The sequence below is a fragment of the Colossoma macropomum genome, unplaced genomic scaffold (assembly GCF_904425465.1).
Source record: "Colossoma macropomum unplaced genomic scaffold, Colossoma_macropomum, whole genome shotgun sequence".
NCBI classification, from domain to species: domain Eukaryota; kingdom Metazoa; phylum Chordata; class Actinopteri; order Characiformes; family Serrasalmidae; genus Colossoma; species Colossoma macropomum.
Window position 1 is genome coordinate 41312247 of NW_023494802.1, and position 17558 is coordinate 41329804.

At 43.3% G+C, this 17558-nt stretch overlaps 1 protein-coding gene across 1 annotated transcript in view; it reads left to right on the plus strand.

Annotated features, from left to right (window-relative positions):
- Positions 1-3283: 3283 nt before the first annotated feature.
- Positions 3284-17558, plus strand: part of LOC118822489 (disks large homolog 4-like) — an 89900-nt gene continuing 75625 nt past the window's right edge. The window contains exon 1 of the mRNA XM_036591576.1: positions 3284-3348. Within this exon, the coding sequence (XP_036447469.1) occupies positions 3319-3348 (30 nt within the window). The 5' untranslated portion in view covers positions 3284-3318. The remainder of the gene's footprint in view (positions 3349-17558) is intronic.

The window sequence follows — 17558 nt, forward strand, 5'->3', positions numbered from 1 at the left end:
AGAGTGCAGAGCGTCTGATCTTTATTCCACCTTAAATAATCAATCCTCACTGACGCTCTCCTCTGATAATCATCCGATTCCGCCGCTCTCACTGCGGCAGTGTGTTCATGTCATGTTGGTGCACTGCAGTGTTTTTTACCATGAAAACAGAGGTTTTTAATGCCAACATGTAAACCGAGCTTTACAGTGTCGCTGTACTAACTGTGTGTGTTTGTCTTTGCAGATATTCAGGAGTTTTATGAACTCACAGTGTTTGAAAATCAGTCGTCTGACCAGCCGCAGACGCCAGGCCTGCAGGTAAGAGAGAGAGAGAGAGAGAGAGTCAGTGCTGTGAACGAGGCAGTAAAGATTTCAATATTGAAAATGAAATGTGTGTAAATGTGATGGTGTTTCACTGAGACCTCTGTCTGTGATCTCTGTGAGGGGTTTTTGTTGGAAGGTGGCCCTGCAGGAGCTTTAAAGGTTCTATTGGAGATCTTTTCTTTTATCTGGTCTGTGTGGAACAGAATTAGAGCTCTGCAGAACCATTTTTAACATACAAACTATGGTATACTGTTAATGTAAACATGTGCCCCTAGTGGACGTGTATGTAAACTGCCTGTGTGGTGCAAATGCTAATATATTAACACAAATATATGATTGTAAGACACAAAGTCAGGCACTCCTTAATGTTGGAGTGTGGAATAGAGAACGAACCGCAGTGAATCAAATGAAATTCTGATATTTGGTGTATCGATACGCTCCTGGTTGTGAAGGTACATCAGCGAAGCGGTCTGGAACGGCGGTCGGCATCATGCAGCTCCTTTATGCACTTTATATGCACACTGCATGGCATGACGCGACTCGACTCACTTTTAGGACCAGCTGCTTCGTTTTTCACTGCAGAGTTAGCGCCCCCTCAGTGTAGCTGGTCGTCATAACGACACCAAATGAAGCTGCCGTGAAGTGAAGGAGACAAATTGTGTTCAGAAGAGGCAGCGAGACAAAAGACTGCAGAAGAAAAACAGGAGAGTTTGGGAAAAACAACATCAGAGTTCAGATGACGAGACCATTCTGGCTGCTTAAAGGGGACGCAAGAGGCTACGCTAACCTGGTAGCTAACGTTAGCCAATGTGTTTAGCGATTCTCTCCAACCAATCAGCAGTCGGCAGGGTTTTTACGCCACCTTTTGGTATCGGCTCAGCTCGCTTGGAACCTCGACAGTGGTGAAACCAAAAGAAGTCCAGGTTTGCCTGATGGAGAACCAAAAAAAGGCGAGTAGATTCGAGTCGAGTTGAGTTGAGCTGCTACCGTTTAGTGGAAAAGTGGCTTTACCGCCCCCTTGAGGCTCCACAGCAGAATTAGATTTGCAGGTAAAAATAAAATTATTAAATTAATATTAAATTTGAAGTAAAATAAAGATGCTGATCATTCTAACACAGTTTTAACAATAAACGCTGGAGTTAATGTAGAACTGCTAAATCACCCTTTACCCCGGACTGCTGGTCACCATAGCAACGCAGACATCAGTGTCGCCTGGCTAGCAGCTAACGGAACGATTCAAGATGAACGTTGATAAATTAGAGAGGAATGGACACTCGTTTGCATTTATACGCACTCCAGTTGTTTTCCTGAATCGTCACTCGACTCAGACTTGTGCTTAACTGACTTGCCACTTGACTCATAGTAACACTTAACTGACTCACTGCTCGACTCAGACACCTGCCACTTCACTCAGAATTGTGCTTAACCGATTCAACAATTGACTCTGAATTGTGCTTAATTGACTCACCACTCGATGCTTAACTGACTCGCCAATGACTCAGACTCATGCTTAACTGACTTGCAACTTGACTCAGAGTTACCCTTAACTGACTCAACACTTGACTAGGAATCGCGCTTCACTGACTCGCCACTCGACTCGGACTCATGCTTAACTGACTCACTGCTTGATTCTCACTCATGCTTAACTACCTCGGCAGTTGACTTGGACTCATGCTAAACAAGCTCACCTAGCTAGTAGCTAACAATGTGGTAAATGACAAAGAAGAAAAGATTCAAGACGAGAAATTGGAGAGGAGTGGACGCTCGTCTGCGTTTATAATTAGTCCAGATATTTACATGATACGTTTAATCTGCAACGAGAAACGAGAAAGAGTCGAATGAAACATTTTAAAAGAAACTGTTCTACTTTTCTGGAAAAGGATCCTGCTGGAGATGTGGGAAAAGCAGCTATAGCTGCGCTAAAGCATAGAACAAAGTACGTCTGCCTTTTCATTCATATTTTATTATATTATGTTATATTATATTATATTATATTATATTATATTATACTATATTTTTAGCCTATACTAGGACGTCAGCACATTCTCAGACATACTTACAGCCAAGATATTAAAGCGTTACACCAATAAAATGGACGTAAACTGTTGTGGCTCTCAAGGTGGTCCAGTTTTTTGTAGAAACGGGTCTAAACGGCTCTGCTCAGCATTTTGGTTGTCGAGCTCTGAGCTACAATAAACACACACACAGTGACGCTGTCTGCAGCCATCACCACAGCAACACCCCAGCATGGCGACGGTCTCCATGGCAACAAACGCACACTTGCCAGAGCAACAGCTGTTGGCTGCCATGACAACAGTCACCCTCCATTTCTCTCACACACTCACACACACGGTTTCTGTCTGAACCTCTCTCTCTCTCCCCTTCTCTCTCTCTATGTCTCCCTCTCTCTCTCTCCCCTTCTCTCTCTCTATGTCTCCCTCTCTCTCTCTCTTATTTCTCTCCCCTCCTCTCTCTCTCTCTCTTCTTCTGTCTTATTTCTCTCTCTCTCTCTTTCTCATATAAATCCAGCCAATCCAGTCTCCCATTCACCCCTGCCTTCTCTCTTTCTCTCTCTCCCTCTCTCTCTCTCTCTCTCTCTCTCTCTCTCTCTCATATAAATCCGGCCAATCCAGTCTCCCCATTCACCCTTTCTTTTCTCTTCCTCTCCCTCCCTTACTCACCCCTCATTTTCTAACCACCTCTCTCTCCTTCCTTCTCTCTCCCTCTCTCTGTATCCCCTCCCTCTTTTGCTTCATTCTTCCCTCCTCCTTCTCTCTCTCTCTCTCTCTCTCTCTCTCTCTCTCTCTCTCTCTCTCTTTCTCTCTGGCTCGTGTGAGCGTGAGAGTGTGTATGCGTGTGTGTGTGTGTGTGTGTGTGAGTGAGTGAGTGAGTGAGTGTGTGTGAGACGTGTCGTGGAGAAGAAGGCTCTGGCAGTCAGACGGAGGGAGGGAGAGGGGGAGGGGGGGAGAGAGAGAGAGAGAGAGAGAGCATCACCTGGCCTCTCTCAGTCCTACCATGGACTGCCTCTGCATAGTGACCACCAAGGTAAGAGAGCACGTCTGAGAGCATGAGCGAGCGAGAGAGAGTGTGTTACAGCATCTGCACGGGGGGATCGAGTGTGTGTGTGAGTGTGTGTGTGTGTGTGTGTGTGTGTGTGTGTGTGTGTGTGTGTGTGTGTATGTGGGGGGGATCATTCCGTTCTCGTTCTTGTTCTCTCTCTTCCTCTCGGTTGCTGGTTTCCTGTGTCTGTGCTGTGCTGGACGGCTCCGTTACACTGGAGGTGCTGTGAGTGTGTGTCTGTGCGACTGTGTGTGTGTGTGTGTGTGTCTGTGTGGCTGTGTGTGTGTGTGTGTGTGATGCGTGGTGTTCCGGGTCTCGGTCCATGCGGTGGTGGTAACCGTAGCGATCCTTCGATGTGTTGCTTCTTCAGTGTGAGGGAGGACTTTATGTAACACACACACACACACACACACACACACATATATATATATATATATATATATATATATATATATGTATGTATATATATTTGTCTTATAGCTGCATCATACATGTTGTCTTGTAGTTGCATCATACCTTAATGCCAGTGGCTGTACCTACTGAGGCATTTACACAACTGCTGATAATGATATGTTTAATATATACATATATACACACATAGCTATTACATATATGTATCACTGTTGTCAGAAGAAAACCTCAGATCTCCCAGAACTTCCAGGTAATTTTGGCCATATTTTTTGATCCATTCATCAATAAATATACACATGATGTAAAGGGCAACAGGCATTTTCAAATTATGATAAAAACTGAAAAATGTAGTACATACATCTGAGAAAAACCTCATACTTTTGAAATACCGTGTAATCCCCAGTTGCCCTTTACAGTGTGTCAAACTGAATGAACAGAATTAATAGAATTAAAAATAGAATTATATATAGTCATAATAATAATTGTTATTCAGTAGTAACTCACAGTCTAGATTGAATTCTATAAAATAGACATCAAATCTTATATTACTTAATTCAGTTTATAGTATTTTGGGCATAATATAAAGCTTGGTAAAAAATATGGAAGTGTTATTAAATAAAAAGCTTTAATTTTCTGATTATTGTAAACACTCTGAGTCATTGTGGGTATCAGTGTTATTATCAGTTCAGTCTCAATGCTGCACAGATTTATCGGTTATCCTGAAATCGTTCACAGCTATAAATATAGTCCTTCATCAGTGGTCACAGGACGCTGCCCACAGGACGCTGCCCACAGGACGCTGTTGGCTGGATGTTTTTGGTTCTCAGTCCAGCAGCGACACTGAGGTGTTTAAACACTCCAGCAGCACTGCTGTGTCTGATCCACTCAGACCAGCACAACACACACTAACACACCACCACCATGTCAGTGTTACTGCAGTGCTGAGAATGACCCACCACCCAAATAGTACCTGCTCTGTGAGGGTCCATGGGGGTCCTGACCACTGAAGAACAGGATGCAGAGAAACAGATGGACTACAGTCTGTAACTGTAGAATTACAGAGAAAGAGACTATATGGTCAGTGGAGCTGATAGAGTGGACAGTGAGTACACGCGTACATGTTTGTGTATATACATTGAGAATGTGCTAAAGGTTGTTTAATGTGAAAAGAAAAGTCAGGTCAACTTAAATGTTGAGCTGTTTTTAAGTGAACCTACCTCCACTAAAATCTAGTGCAGTAAAGCTGCCTTAAGATTTCAGTTGGTCTGAATTTCCTTTTTCAGTGTATTTGCATGTTTAGCCAGACGTGCACTGAAGATAGCCGTCGTTTCCAGAGGAGCTGAGTTAGGTGTGTGTCGACTGCAGAGCAGGCCGGAGCTTCACACCCTGCAGAAACATCTGAAACTGCTTTTGAAAGTGTTTGCAGAGTGTTAGCTACAGTTAGCATGGCCGCATTATCTCAGATCGACGTTTCTCATTAAGGCCTCTTTATAAAATGCTTTTCCTCTGTAGTTCAGCTCTTCAGCACATACAGCCAGGTGTCCAGGCTGAAGCCAGTCATGTGTCTGGCCTACACACCTGATCTACTCTGACCAGTGTGATACAGGAAGCTGACTTTCATTGAGAGTATCTGTGCAGCACATATCATCACTATAATCACCTATCAGTCATATTTGATCCATAGTTCTTTCATCTATTTCATTCGGATCAGTAACATTCAGCTACATCTAAGGTTAGAGGGGCTAACACAGATGGGGCTGGTGAGCTAAGGCTACTGGATTAGTAAGGAATAGCTATAGCTGTGGGTTAACACAGCTAGCACTGGTAAGGGTTAGCTATAGCTAAGGCTACTGTGGGTAACAGAGTCAGGATTATTGAGGATTAGCTACAGCTGAGGGTAGAGGTAACACAGTTATGATCACGTAGGGGTAACACGGCTAGAGCTAGTGAGGGTTAGCTATGCTAGGGCAAGTGGGTAACACAGAGTCAGGATTAGTTGGATTAGCTATAGCATAGAAGGGCTGACACAGGTAGCGCTAGTCAGGGTTTGCTATAGCTAAGGCTGCTGTGGGTAACAGAGTCAGGATTAGTTGGATTAGCTACAGCTGAAGGTAGAAGTGGTAACATGGCTAGAGCTAGCGAGGCTTAGCTATAGGCCTAAACAATTAGGGCTACTTAGGATTATAGCTAATGCTTGGGTAACAGTTAGCTTTGTGAGGGTTAGCTATAGCTACAGCTAGTGAGGGTTAGCTGTAGGCTAGTGTGGGTAGCCTGCAGTTAGAGCTAGCAAGGGTTTGCTTTACCTAAGGTTAGTGTTGCTAATAAGCAGTTAGGGCTACTTAGGGTTATAGCTCATGCTTATGTGGGTAACAGTTAGCCTTAGTGAGGGTTAGCTATAGCTAAAGCTAGTGTGGTTAACACACAGTTAGTGCAAGCAAGCTACAGGTGGCTATTAGCTATAGTACGATTTTTGAGAGCAAGGTTTTTGTTGGAGTGGCAAACTGAAAAAAGTGATGAGTTGTTTTTTTCTCTCTTATTCACTAAATCTGTCTGTCATTTCCACATGAATAAAATATTACATCAACACAATTATTGCCAAAAGTAAACGGACAGACCAATGAGGTAAAATATGAAATGCTGAGATATTTTACTTGATTCAAATCAATTTTGATGAAAATTAAAGTAAATTAAATTAAATATTTTTCTCAGTGGACAACATTAAGAGAACATTTCATACAGACAGACCACAAGAGCTGATTAATAAAACTGACCGCTACAGGTTATACACGAGTCTAGTGATTGGAAAGCTAGAGCTAGCCAGTAAGGACTGTGAGGTAAACTACAACACAGTCCACATATTGAACTGTAAAAATAAATCATTTAAAATTAATCATAAAGAATTTATGATGCAGTTTACAGAGCAGCACTGCTGAAGAGCACATTCACTGACCTGCTTCACATTAGAAATACAGCATCATCAGGCTCTTATTGGTAACTACTCTGATGGCAGATTTTCACTGTTGGCATAATTAATACTTTATTAATGATGGTTGGCTGTGTCACTTTCCATACTTCATCCTAGGGTGGCACTGACCACCTCTGGCCACCCCCTGGCTACCTCTGAGTGAGAGGTTTAGAAGGTTACTGCACAGTGTTTGAACTTAAAAAGTAATCTGGTTTCCTTAAAATTCAGTTCATTAAACTTTTAATACTTTTTTTATGTTAAAACACTGAATCATTTTGTTCAGTGTGAGAGTTCGGGAGAGTTGGATTAGTGGATGATTTGCTAGGGTTGGTTGGCGTTAGAGAGAGTGAAGTAGGGCTGTTTAGAGCATCAGTGTTAGTCCAGCTCCTGTTCTGCTCTGCTGTTGGTCACTCCTCTCACTTTGGAGCTTTAGTGCTTTATTTTCCACCAAAACGATCCAAAAAGGGAAGAACAGAGTCGTGCAGACTTCACTTCCTGTGCTGAGAGATGCTGGATGGAGCGTTAAGTTCTACTGCAGTTCTACTGGGGAACTTCGGCCTCCAGGAGTTCTCTGAGCTCAGACCTTTGTACTCCTACTCTAGCTGTTTTTCGCTGGGCTACTTTTACGTCTTTGTGAGTCACTGTTTCAATTAAGTAACAATATTTTCCGTTGCGTAAGGGTTTAGTCTACTCCACCCACTTCGGCCGTATACACAATGGAGTTCTGTACATTCTGATCATTTAGTCATGTTTATAGAGCAGCTCTATCTACAGATATCATAATGATGAGAGGAAGTGCAGCGAGATTAACACTCAGCTTTAAGCCCTCTGGTTCCTGCTGATGAAGCCTGACCCACTGGGACTCTCTGGGTATGAGGCGCTAGTGAATGAATTAGTTTTGCAGTTGAAACAGTGTTGCAGTTATATGGTTGTTATATAAGTTTACTGTACGTTTAACCAGGAATATCTCCAGATTCACAGCTTTAAAAAGTACTTATTTGATCAAATCTGGGATCGTTCTTCATTATTAAAGAGTTCATTACATCCAGCCTGAATGTGTTGACTGTTTGCTCTCCGGCGTCGACCAGAGGAGGATGGGTTCCCCTTCTGAGTCTTGGTTCCTCTCAGTGTTTCTTCCTCTTGCTCTTAGGGAGTTTTTCCTGCCACTGTCGCCATTGGCGACGCTCATGGGGGCTCAGACCCGGATTTTTCTGTAAAGCTGTTTTGTGACAACACCTTTTGTAAAACACGCTAAATAAATAAACTTTGTTTGCTTGCTAAATTGGAAACTTCTCAGCTGATCTGTTGTTGCTACTAATATTAGTGTGTTTTTTTAGGACTATCAAAAAAGTAAAATCATTGTTCAAATCATATATACAGTCATATATCAAATATACAGCCAATCAGTGTATATATCGTATAGTCAAGTGTATGTATCATACGTCATATATACAGTCAATGAGTGTCCATATTGTAATATATAGTCCGTGAGTGTATATATTATATATACTGCATATGTAGTCAGCGAGTATATATATCACATGTATCATATATTGTCAGTGTATGTCATATATACAATGAATGTCCATATCATATACATCTCATGAAATCAGTGAGCTTATTTATCATACATATCATATATACAGTCAATGAGCAGATATATCATGACTAATACAGAGTTAATGAGTGTACATCATAAATGTCATATATACAGTTAATGAGTGTATATGTCATATATATCATGTATAAACTTAATATATATGTATATATATATATATATATATATATATATGTATATATAAGTATATATATCATATTAAATCAGTGAGTGTATATATCATATGTATCATATATAGTCAATAAGTGTATATATCATATATCATATATACAGTGAATGAGCGTCCATATCATATATATTGTATATACAGTTGGTGGTTCGGCTCCTCTGTGATTGTAGCCCCTCTCACGTTCATACGTCTAGTAGGTTCTTGTTACACAGGAGGATCTCAAGCTCCACCAAGCTACTGCTTTTGTTAGTTTGCTGCTCATTGATTTATACATAGTTCTCTTCAGTTCTCTAACTGGGGCTGCAAGGCAAAACAAAAAGGGTCCCCATTACAAAATTTACTGTCACTGAGTAAAAAAGACAACGTAATTTTTTGTTTACTCGTTTTTGTTACATCTCAAACAAGCTGATGCTCTCAAGGCCATCCGCTAGCATCTAATGTTAACCCGAATCTTTGTTAGAATACCTATTTTAGAGTTATGAATAATGAATATATGATACTGCCGGTTGTGAAGGATCCATTTGAAAGTGGTTGCCATGGATGAGCTGCATTATGAATAGGAGGCAGACAGATAGACGTCAAGGCTGTATGTGTAGCGCTGATGGAAGATAACTGGAGAGGTGTGTTCTGGACCTTCCTCTGAGTCATGGATGTACAGCTGTGTCAGTATCTATATGAAGGGCTGAATAAAGACTGCTGGTTGCTCTGTCCCACCTGTGCAATGGGCCCCAGTGCGATTGACCCCCTTACCCCCCTGTAGCTCCGCCACTGGGTCTCTCATAAGCATCAAAGTTTGGTCTTTAAAAGCCATTTAAAAGCTGCATTTGAATGAGAGGGCTACAATTGGGTATTCAAACAAAGCAACACTGACTGTTTGGGCACTGGCGCTACGTGACTCCAAGCACTGTTCAGTTTGTCAGCATTTAGCATTACTACATCAAATTAAAGCCATATTGAGACCACAGAAAGCTGCAGTAGATCATGTGTGGCTTATATTTACTCAGACAAAGGCAGCCAGTCTTTTAGGTAAATAGACAGATGCTAATGTCAAGCTAGCTCAGCTAACGTTACTAGCTTAGCCTTTTTCAGTTCTTATCTTTCAGCTCTAAAACAGTCTGTGTGGAGGTAGTAAACTGATTCCAAGCATGATGAGTGATGCTGAACACTATTTCATTCATTTTAAAACAGTAGAGTGTAAAAATGAACTTGAACCTGGCGTTTTTGGGCTCTCCTTACCGGTGTACTATAGCGGCGCTCTGCTACGCTATGCGTCCTGTGTGCGATGGCCTTCGGCCTTCACTACCACAGATGGGTCAAAGGGTCAAACTAAGGAAATGTGTTAATATCATTAAACACATTTGTGGCATTAATCATTTGTTATTATTGTGTTGTAATGATCAGGACTGGACAAGAGATGGACAGTACTGCAGTATGGTTTGAGGAGAGTGAGAATATAAACACCTCAGTCTTCATCTGTAATTAGAATTTAAAAATCGTTGCATGTAAACACAGACACTGATTGGCCGGATCAGGTGCGTTAGTGTTAGGGAAGTAGGGGGCAGCATTTTAGTTGTAGGTTGAAGCTGAACTCTCCAGGAAAGGGCTGGTGACCACTGAGGTAAACTGTGCATGTCATGGGTCTCTTGAGGACGGTGACTGGGAATAATGAACTGTGTGAAATGTGTGTGATGGTTTCTGCAGCATATGTGTAGTTTAACGGCGTTGGTGTTTAGCTGGTGTTTGTTGGGCAGCAGTAGCCTGGTTTATGCTTGTAGAGCACTAGAGTCACAAACGCTTTATCTCTGCCTGTAAATATTTGTGATGAACATAAAGCGTGAGTGTGCGAGTGCAGTATGTCACATGAATCACAGTCAAATCCAGTGTGACAGGATGCACTACAGCACATGGTTTTGGAGTATTTTAGGCCGTTTTTTTCATTGGGTTTGAAATATATACGTTTAAATGCAGTTACACTATAATGAAAACCCCTGTCTGTTACTGTATAACTGCAGCAGAACTCAGATATGGATGTCTGTTACTGTATAACTGCAGCGGAACTCAGATGTGGGTGTCTGTTACTGTATTAGTGTGGTAGAACTCAGGTATGGATGTCTGTTACTGTATAACTGCGGCAGAACTCAGATGTGGGTGTCTGTTACTGTATTAGTGTGGTAGAACTCAGATATGGGTGTCTGTTACTGTATTAGTGTGGTAGAACTCAGATATGGGTGTCTGTTACTGTATTAGTGCGGTAGAACTCAGGTATGGATGTCTGTTACTGTATTAGTGCGGTAGAACTCAGGTATGGATGTCTGTTACTGTATTAGTGTGGTAGAACTCAGGTATGGATGTCTGTGTTACTGTATTAGTGTGGTAGAACTCAGATATGGATGTCTGTTACTGTATAACTGCGACAGAACTCAGATGTGGGTGTCTGTTACTGTATTAGTGTGGTAGAACTCAGGTATGGATGTCTGTTACTGTATAACTGCGGCAGAACTCAGATGTGGGTGTCTGTTACTGTATTAGTGTGGTAGAACTCAGATATGGGTGTCTGTTACTGTATTAGTGCGGTAGAACTCAGGTATGGATGTCTGTTACTGTATTAGTGTGGTAGAACTCAGGTATGGGTGTCTGTTACTGTATTAGTGCGGTAGAACTCAGGTATGGATGTCTGTTACTGTATTAGTGCGGTAGAACTCAGGTATGGATGTCTGTTACTGTATTAGTGTGGTAGAACTCAGGTATGGGTGTCTGTTACTGTATTAGTGCGGTAGAACTCAGGTATGGATGTCTGTGTTACTGTATTAGTGTGGTAGAACTCAGGTATGGGTGTCTGTTACTGTATTAGTGCGGTAGAACTCAGGTATGGATGTCTGTGTTACTGTATTAGTGTGGTAGAACTCAGGTATGGGTGCCTGTTACTGTATTAGTGTGGTAGAACTCAGGTATGGGTGTCTGTTACTGTATTAGTGCGGTAGAACTCAGGTATGGATGTCTGTGTTACTGTATTAGTGTGGTAGAACTCAGGTATGGATGTCTGTTACTGTATTAGTGTGGTAGAACTCAGGTATGGATGTCTGTTACTGTATTAGTGCGGTAGAACTCAGGTATGGTTGTCTGTTACTGTATTAGTGTGGTAGAACTCAGGTATGGGTGTCTGTTACTGTATTAGTGTGGTAGAACTCAGGTATGGGTGTCTGTTACTGTATTAGTGTGGTAGAACTCAGGTATGGGTGTCTGTGTTACTGTATTAGTGTGGTAGAACTCAGGTATGGGTGTCTGTTACTGTATTAGTGTGGTAGAACTCAGGTATGGGTGTCTGTTACTGTATTAGTGTGTAGAACTCAGGTATGGGTGTCTGTTACTGTATTAGTGTGGTAGAACTCAGGTATGGGTGTCTGTGTTGCTGTGTTAGTGTGGTAGAACTCAGGTATGGATGTCTGTGTTACTGTATTAGTGTGTAGAACTCAGGTATGGATGTCTGTGTTGCTGTATTAGTGTAGTAGAACTCAGGTATGGGTGTCTGTGTTGCTGTATTAGTGTGTAGAACTCAGGTATGGGTGTCTGTGTTGCTGTATTAGTGTAGTAGAACTCAGGTATGGGTGTCTGTGTTGCTGTATTAGTGTAGTAGAACTCAGGTATGGGTGTCTGTGTTGCTGTATTAGTGTAGTAGAACTCAGGTATGGGTGTCTGTGTTGCTGTGTTAGTGTAGTAGAACTCAGGTATGGGTGTCTGTGTTGCTGTATTAGTGTAGTAGAACTCAGGTATGGATGTCTGTGTTACTGTATTAGTGTGGTAGAACTCAGGTATGGGTGTCTGTGTTGCTGTATTAGTGTAGTAGAACTCAGGTATGGGTGTCTGTGTTGCTGTATTAGTGTAGTAGAACTCAGGTATGGATGTCTGTGTTACTGTATTAGTGTGGTAGAACTCAGGTATGGGTGTCTGTGTTACTGTATTAGTGTAGTAGAACTCAGGTATGGATGTCTGTGTTACTGTATTAGTGTGTAGAACTCAGGTATGGGTGTCTGTTACTGTATTAGTGCGGTAGAACTCAGGTATGGGTGTCTGTGTTGCTGTGTTAGTGTGTAGAACTCAGGTATGGGTGTCTGTTACTGTATTAGTGTGTAGAACTCAGGTATGGGTGTCTGTTACTGTATTAGTGTGGTAGAACTCAGGTATGGGTGTCTGTGTTACTGTATTAGTGTGGTAGAACTCAGGTATGGGTGTCTGTGTTGCTGTATTAGTGTAGTAGAACTCAGGTATGGGTGTCTGTGTTGCTGTGTTATGTGTTTTAGAGAAAGACTCATGAACTATAAGCTTTTAAAATGCCAAATATGATCTTGATGGTAATTTGTAGGGACTGAAGCTGATTCTCTGAGCCCACACATATTAATGTGTACATCACAGCTCTGGGTGTGAAAGGTGGCACCTGTAATTAACCTGTTAATACTGATCTGCTCTGGCAGTAATGTTTCCTAACAACATCCATGTGAATCACTGCTCCACAATCAGTGATGGACAAACACACACTCTGAGCTGTTTCCTGCCATTTAACCCTTTAAACCCCAAGCTTAGGCTTAATCTGGGTCGTTAGTGTTTAAGGAGGTACGAGTAAAGACAGCAGAGAGAAATCTCAGGTGTGAGCTGTAGGTTAGTGTGGTTTAAGACTGCGTATTGGAGTTACATACACAGCGAATGTCAGGGTCTGACAGAGTATAAACAGTGATCATTCCTGATTATATATCTGGCTTTTTATTAAAGCATTTATTCTCAAAGTTAAACAGCTGTTTTATGGCTGATGTGATGCTGGACAGGTGTGTATAGGAGGTGTGTAACTAGGCAGGTGTGTATGGGTGGTGTGTAACTGGGCATGTGTGTATAGGTGGTGTGTAACTGGGCAGGTGTGTATAGGTGGTGTGTAACTGGGCAGGTGTGTATAGGTGGTGTGTAACTGGACAGGAGTGTATAGGTGATGTGCAACTAGGCAGGTGTGTATGCGAGGTGTGTTACTGGGCAGGTGTGTATAGGTGGTGTGTAACTGGGCAGGTGTGTATAGGTGGTGTGTAACTGGACAGGAGTGTATAGGTGGTGTGTAAATGGGCAGGTGTGTATGAGTGGTGTGTAACTGGACAGGTGTGTGTGGGTAGTGTGTAACTGGGCATGTGTGTATAGGGGTTGTGTAACTGGACAGGTTTGTATGGGTGGTGTGTAACTGGGCATGTGTGTATAGGTGGGGTGTAGCTGGACAGGTATTTATATATGGTGTGTAACTGGACAGGTGTGTATGGGTGGTGTGTTACTGGACAGGTGTGTATAGGTGGTGTGTAACTGGACAGGTGTGTATGAGTGGTGTGTAACTGGGCAGGTGTGTATAGGTGGTGTGTAACTGGACAGGTGTGTATGGGTGGTGTGTAACTGGGCAGATGTGTATAGGTGGTGTGTACCTGGACAGGTTTGTATAGGTGGTGCGTACCTGGACAGGTGTGTATAGGCGTTGCGTAACTGGATAGGTGTGTTTGGGTGGTGTAACTAGGCAGTTGTGTAAAGGTGGTATGTAACTGGACCAGTGTGTGAGTAGTGTGTAAATGGGCAGGTGTGTATATGTAGTGTGTAACTGGGCAGGTGTGTATGGGCAGTGAGTTACTGGGCAGTTGTGTATAGGTGGTGTGTAACTAGGCAGTTGTGTACAGGCGGTGTGTAACTGGGCAGGTGTGTATGGGTGGTGTGTATCTATGCAGGTGTGTATGGGTGGTGTTTAACTGGGCAGATGTGTATGGGTGGTGTGTAACTGGACAGGTGTGTATGGGTGGTGTGTAATTGCACAGGTGTGTATAGGTGATGTGTAACTGGGCAGGTTTGTAAATGTGGTGTGTAACTGGGCAGGTGTGTATAGGCGTTGCGTACCTGGACAGGTGTGTTTGGGTGGTGTGTAACTGGACAGGTTTCTATAGGTGGTTTGTAACTGGACGAATGTGTGGGTAGTGTGTAAATGGGCAGGTGTGTATAGGTGGTGTGTAACTGGACAGGTGTGTGGGGGTATTGTGTAACTTGGCAGCTGTGTATGGGCGGTGAGTAACTGGGCAGTTGTATATAGGTGGTGTGTAACTGGACAGGTGTGTTTGGGTAGTGTGTAACTGGGCAGCTGTGTATGGGCGGTGAGTAACTGGGCAGTTGTGTATAGGTAGTGTGTATATGGGCAGGTGTGAATGGGTGGTGTGTAACTTAACAGGTGTTAATAGGTGCTGTGTAACTGGAAAGGTGTGTATAGGTGATGTGTACCTAGGCAGTTGTGTAAAGGTAGTATGTAACTGGACAGGTGTGTGTGGGTAGTGTGTAACTGGCCAGGGGTGTATGGGTGGTGTGTAACTGAACAGGTGTGTGTGGGTAGTGTGTAACTGGGCAGGTGTGTATGGGTGGTGTGTAACTGGACAGGTGTGTGTGGGACGTCTGTAACTGGGCAAGTGTGTGTAGGTGGTGCGTAACTGGGCAGGTGTGTATGGCTGGTGTGTATCTGGGCAGGTGCGTATGGGTTGTCTGTAACTTGGCATTTGTGTACAGGTGGTTTGTTACTGGACAGGTGTGTATAGGTTGTGTGTTTCTGGACAGGTGTGTATAGGTGGTGTTTAACTGGGCAGGTGTGTATAGGAGGTGTGCAACTGGACAGGTTTCTATAGGTGGTGTGTCACTCGGCAGTTGTGTAAAGGTGGTTTGTAACTGGATGAGTCTGTGGGTAGTGTGTAACTGGGCAGGTGTGTATGGGTGGTGTGTAACTGAGCAGGTGTGTATAGGTGGTGTGTAACTAGACAGTTATGTACAGGTGGTGTGTAACTGGTCAGGTGTGTGTGGGTAGTGTGTAACTAGGCAGGTGTGTATGGGCGGTGAGTAACTAGATACTTGTGTATAGGTGGTGTGTAACTGCACAGGTGTGTATAGGTGGTGTATAACTGGACAGGTGTGTATGAGCGTTGTGTTACTGGACAGGTGTGAATGGGTGATGTGTAACTGGGCAGGTGTGTATGGGTGGTGGGTAACTGGACAGGAGTGTATGGGTGTTATGTATCTGGGCAGGTGTGTATAGGTGGTGTCTAACTGGGCAGGTGTGTAAAGTTGGTATGTACCTGGACAGGTGTGTTTGGGTAGTGTGTAACTAGGCAGGTGTGTGTAGGTGGTGCATAACTTGGCAGGTGTGTATGGGTGTTATGTATCTGGGCAGGTGTGTATAGGTGGTGGGTAACTGGACAGGAGTGTATGGGTGTTATGTATCTGGGCAGGTGTGTATAGGTGGTGTCTAACTGGGCAGGTGTGTATAGGTGGTGCGCAACTGGAAAAGTGTGTATAGGTGATGTGTAATTAGGCAGTTGTGTAAAGTTGGTATGTACCTGGACAGGTGTGTTTGGGTAGTGTGTAACTGGGCAGGTGTGTGTAGGTGGTGCATAACTTGGCAGGTGTGTACGGGTGGTGTGTATCTGGACAGGTGTGTATGAATTGTGTGTAACTGGACAGGTGTGTATGGATCGTGTGTAACTGGTCAGTTGTGTATGGTTGATGTGTAACTGCGCAGGTGTGTACGGGTGACGTGTAACTCGACAGGTGTATATTAGTGGTGAATAACTGGATGGGTGTGTATCGCTGCTGTGCAACTCGCCAGGTGTGTATGGGTGGTGTGTACAGGTGTGTATAGTTGGTTTCTAACTGCACATGGGTGTATAGATGGTGTGTAACTGGACTGGTGTGTATAGGTGGTATGTAACTGGACATGTGTGTATGGGTGGTACGTAACTGGACAGGTGTCTAGAGGTGGTGATCAACTGGGCACGTTGTATGGGTAGTATGTAACTGGACAGGTGTGTATGGGTGGTGTGTAACTGGACAGGTGTGTGTTGGGAGCATGTAACTGTGTAGGTGTGTATGGGTGGTACGTAACTGGGCAGGTGTGTATAGGTGCTGTTTAACTGGGCAGCTGTTTATGAGTGGTGTATAACTGGGTATGTATGTTTAGGTGGTGTGTAACTGGACATGTGTTTATCGGTTGTGTGTTCAGAAGTGTACAGCTGACATTTACCTGGGCAGGTGTGTATGGGTGGCATGTAACTGGACAGGGGCATATAGGCGATGTTTAACTGGGCAAGTTGTATGGGTAGTGTGTAAGCGGACAGGTATGCATAGGTGCATGGTTGTTTAACTGGGCAGGTGGGTTTGAGTTGTGTGTAACTGAACTGAAGAGGTGTGTATGTGTGATGCGTAACTGGACAAGTGTATATAGGTGGTGTTTAACTGGGCAGGTTGTATGGGTAGTGTGTAAGTGGACAGGTGTGTATAGTTGTTGTGTAACTGTACAGGTGTGTATGGGTGGTGTGTAACTGGACAGGTGTGTTTACATGGTGTTTCACTGGGCAGGTGTGCATGAGTGGTGTGCAACTTGACAGGTGTGCATGGTTTTCTGTAACTGAACTTACGAGGTGTGTATTAACTGGGTAAGTGTGTATGATTGGTGTGTAACTGGACAGGTGTGTATTGCTGGTGTGTAATTGGACAGGTGTGTATAGGTGATGTTTAACTTTGAAGGTTTGTTTGAGTGGTGTGTAACTGGGCAGGAGTGTATGGGTGGTGTCCAACTGGACACGTGTTTATGGGTGGTGTATATCTGTAACAGTGTGTATAGGTAATGTGTAACTGGACAGGTTTGTTTTGCATGGTGTGTAACTGGACAGGTGTGTGTAATTAGAGGGTAACTTTGCAAGGGTGTATAGTGTTGTGTAACAGGACATGTGTGTTTAGGTGTTGTTTAACTGGATAGGAGTGTATAGGTGGTGTGTAACTGGACACATGTGTATGTGTGGTGTGTAACTGTATCGGTGTATATAGGTAGTGTGGAACTGGACAGGTTTGTTTGCATGGTGTGTATGGTTTGTGTGTAACTGGGGTTGTGTAACTGTGCAGGTGTGTTTGGGTGGTGTGTAACTTGACAGGTGTGTATAGTTGGTGTGTAACTGGACAGGTTTGTGTAGGTGGTTTTTAACTGGGCAGGT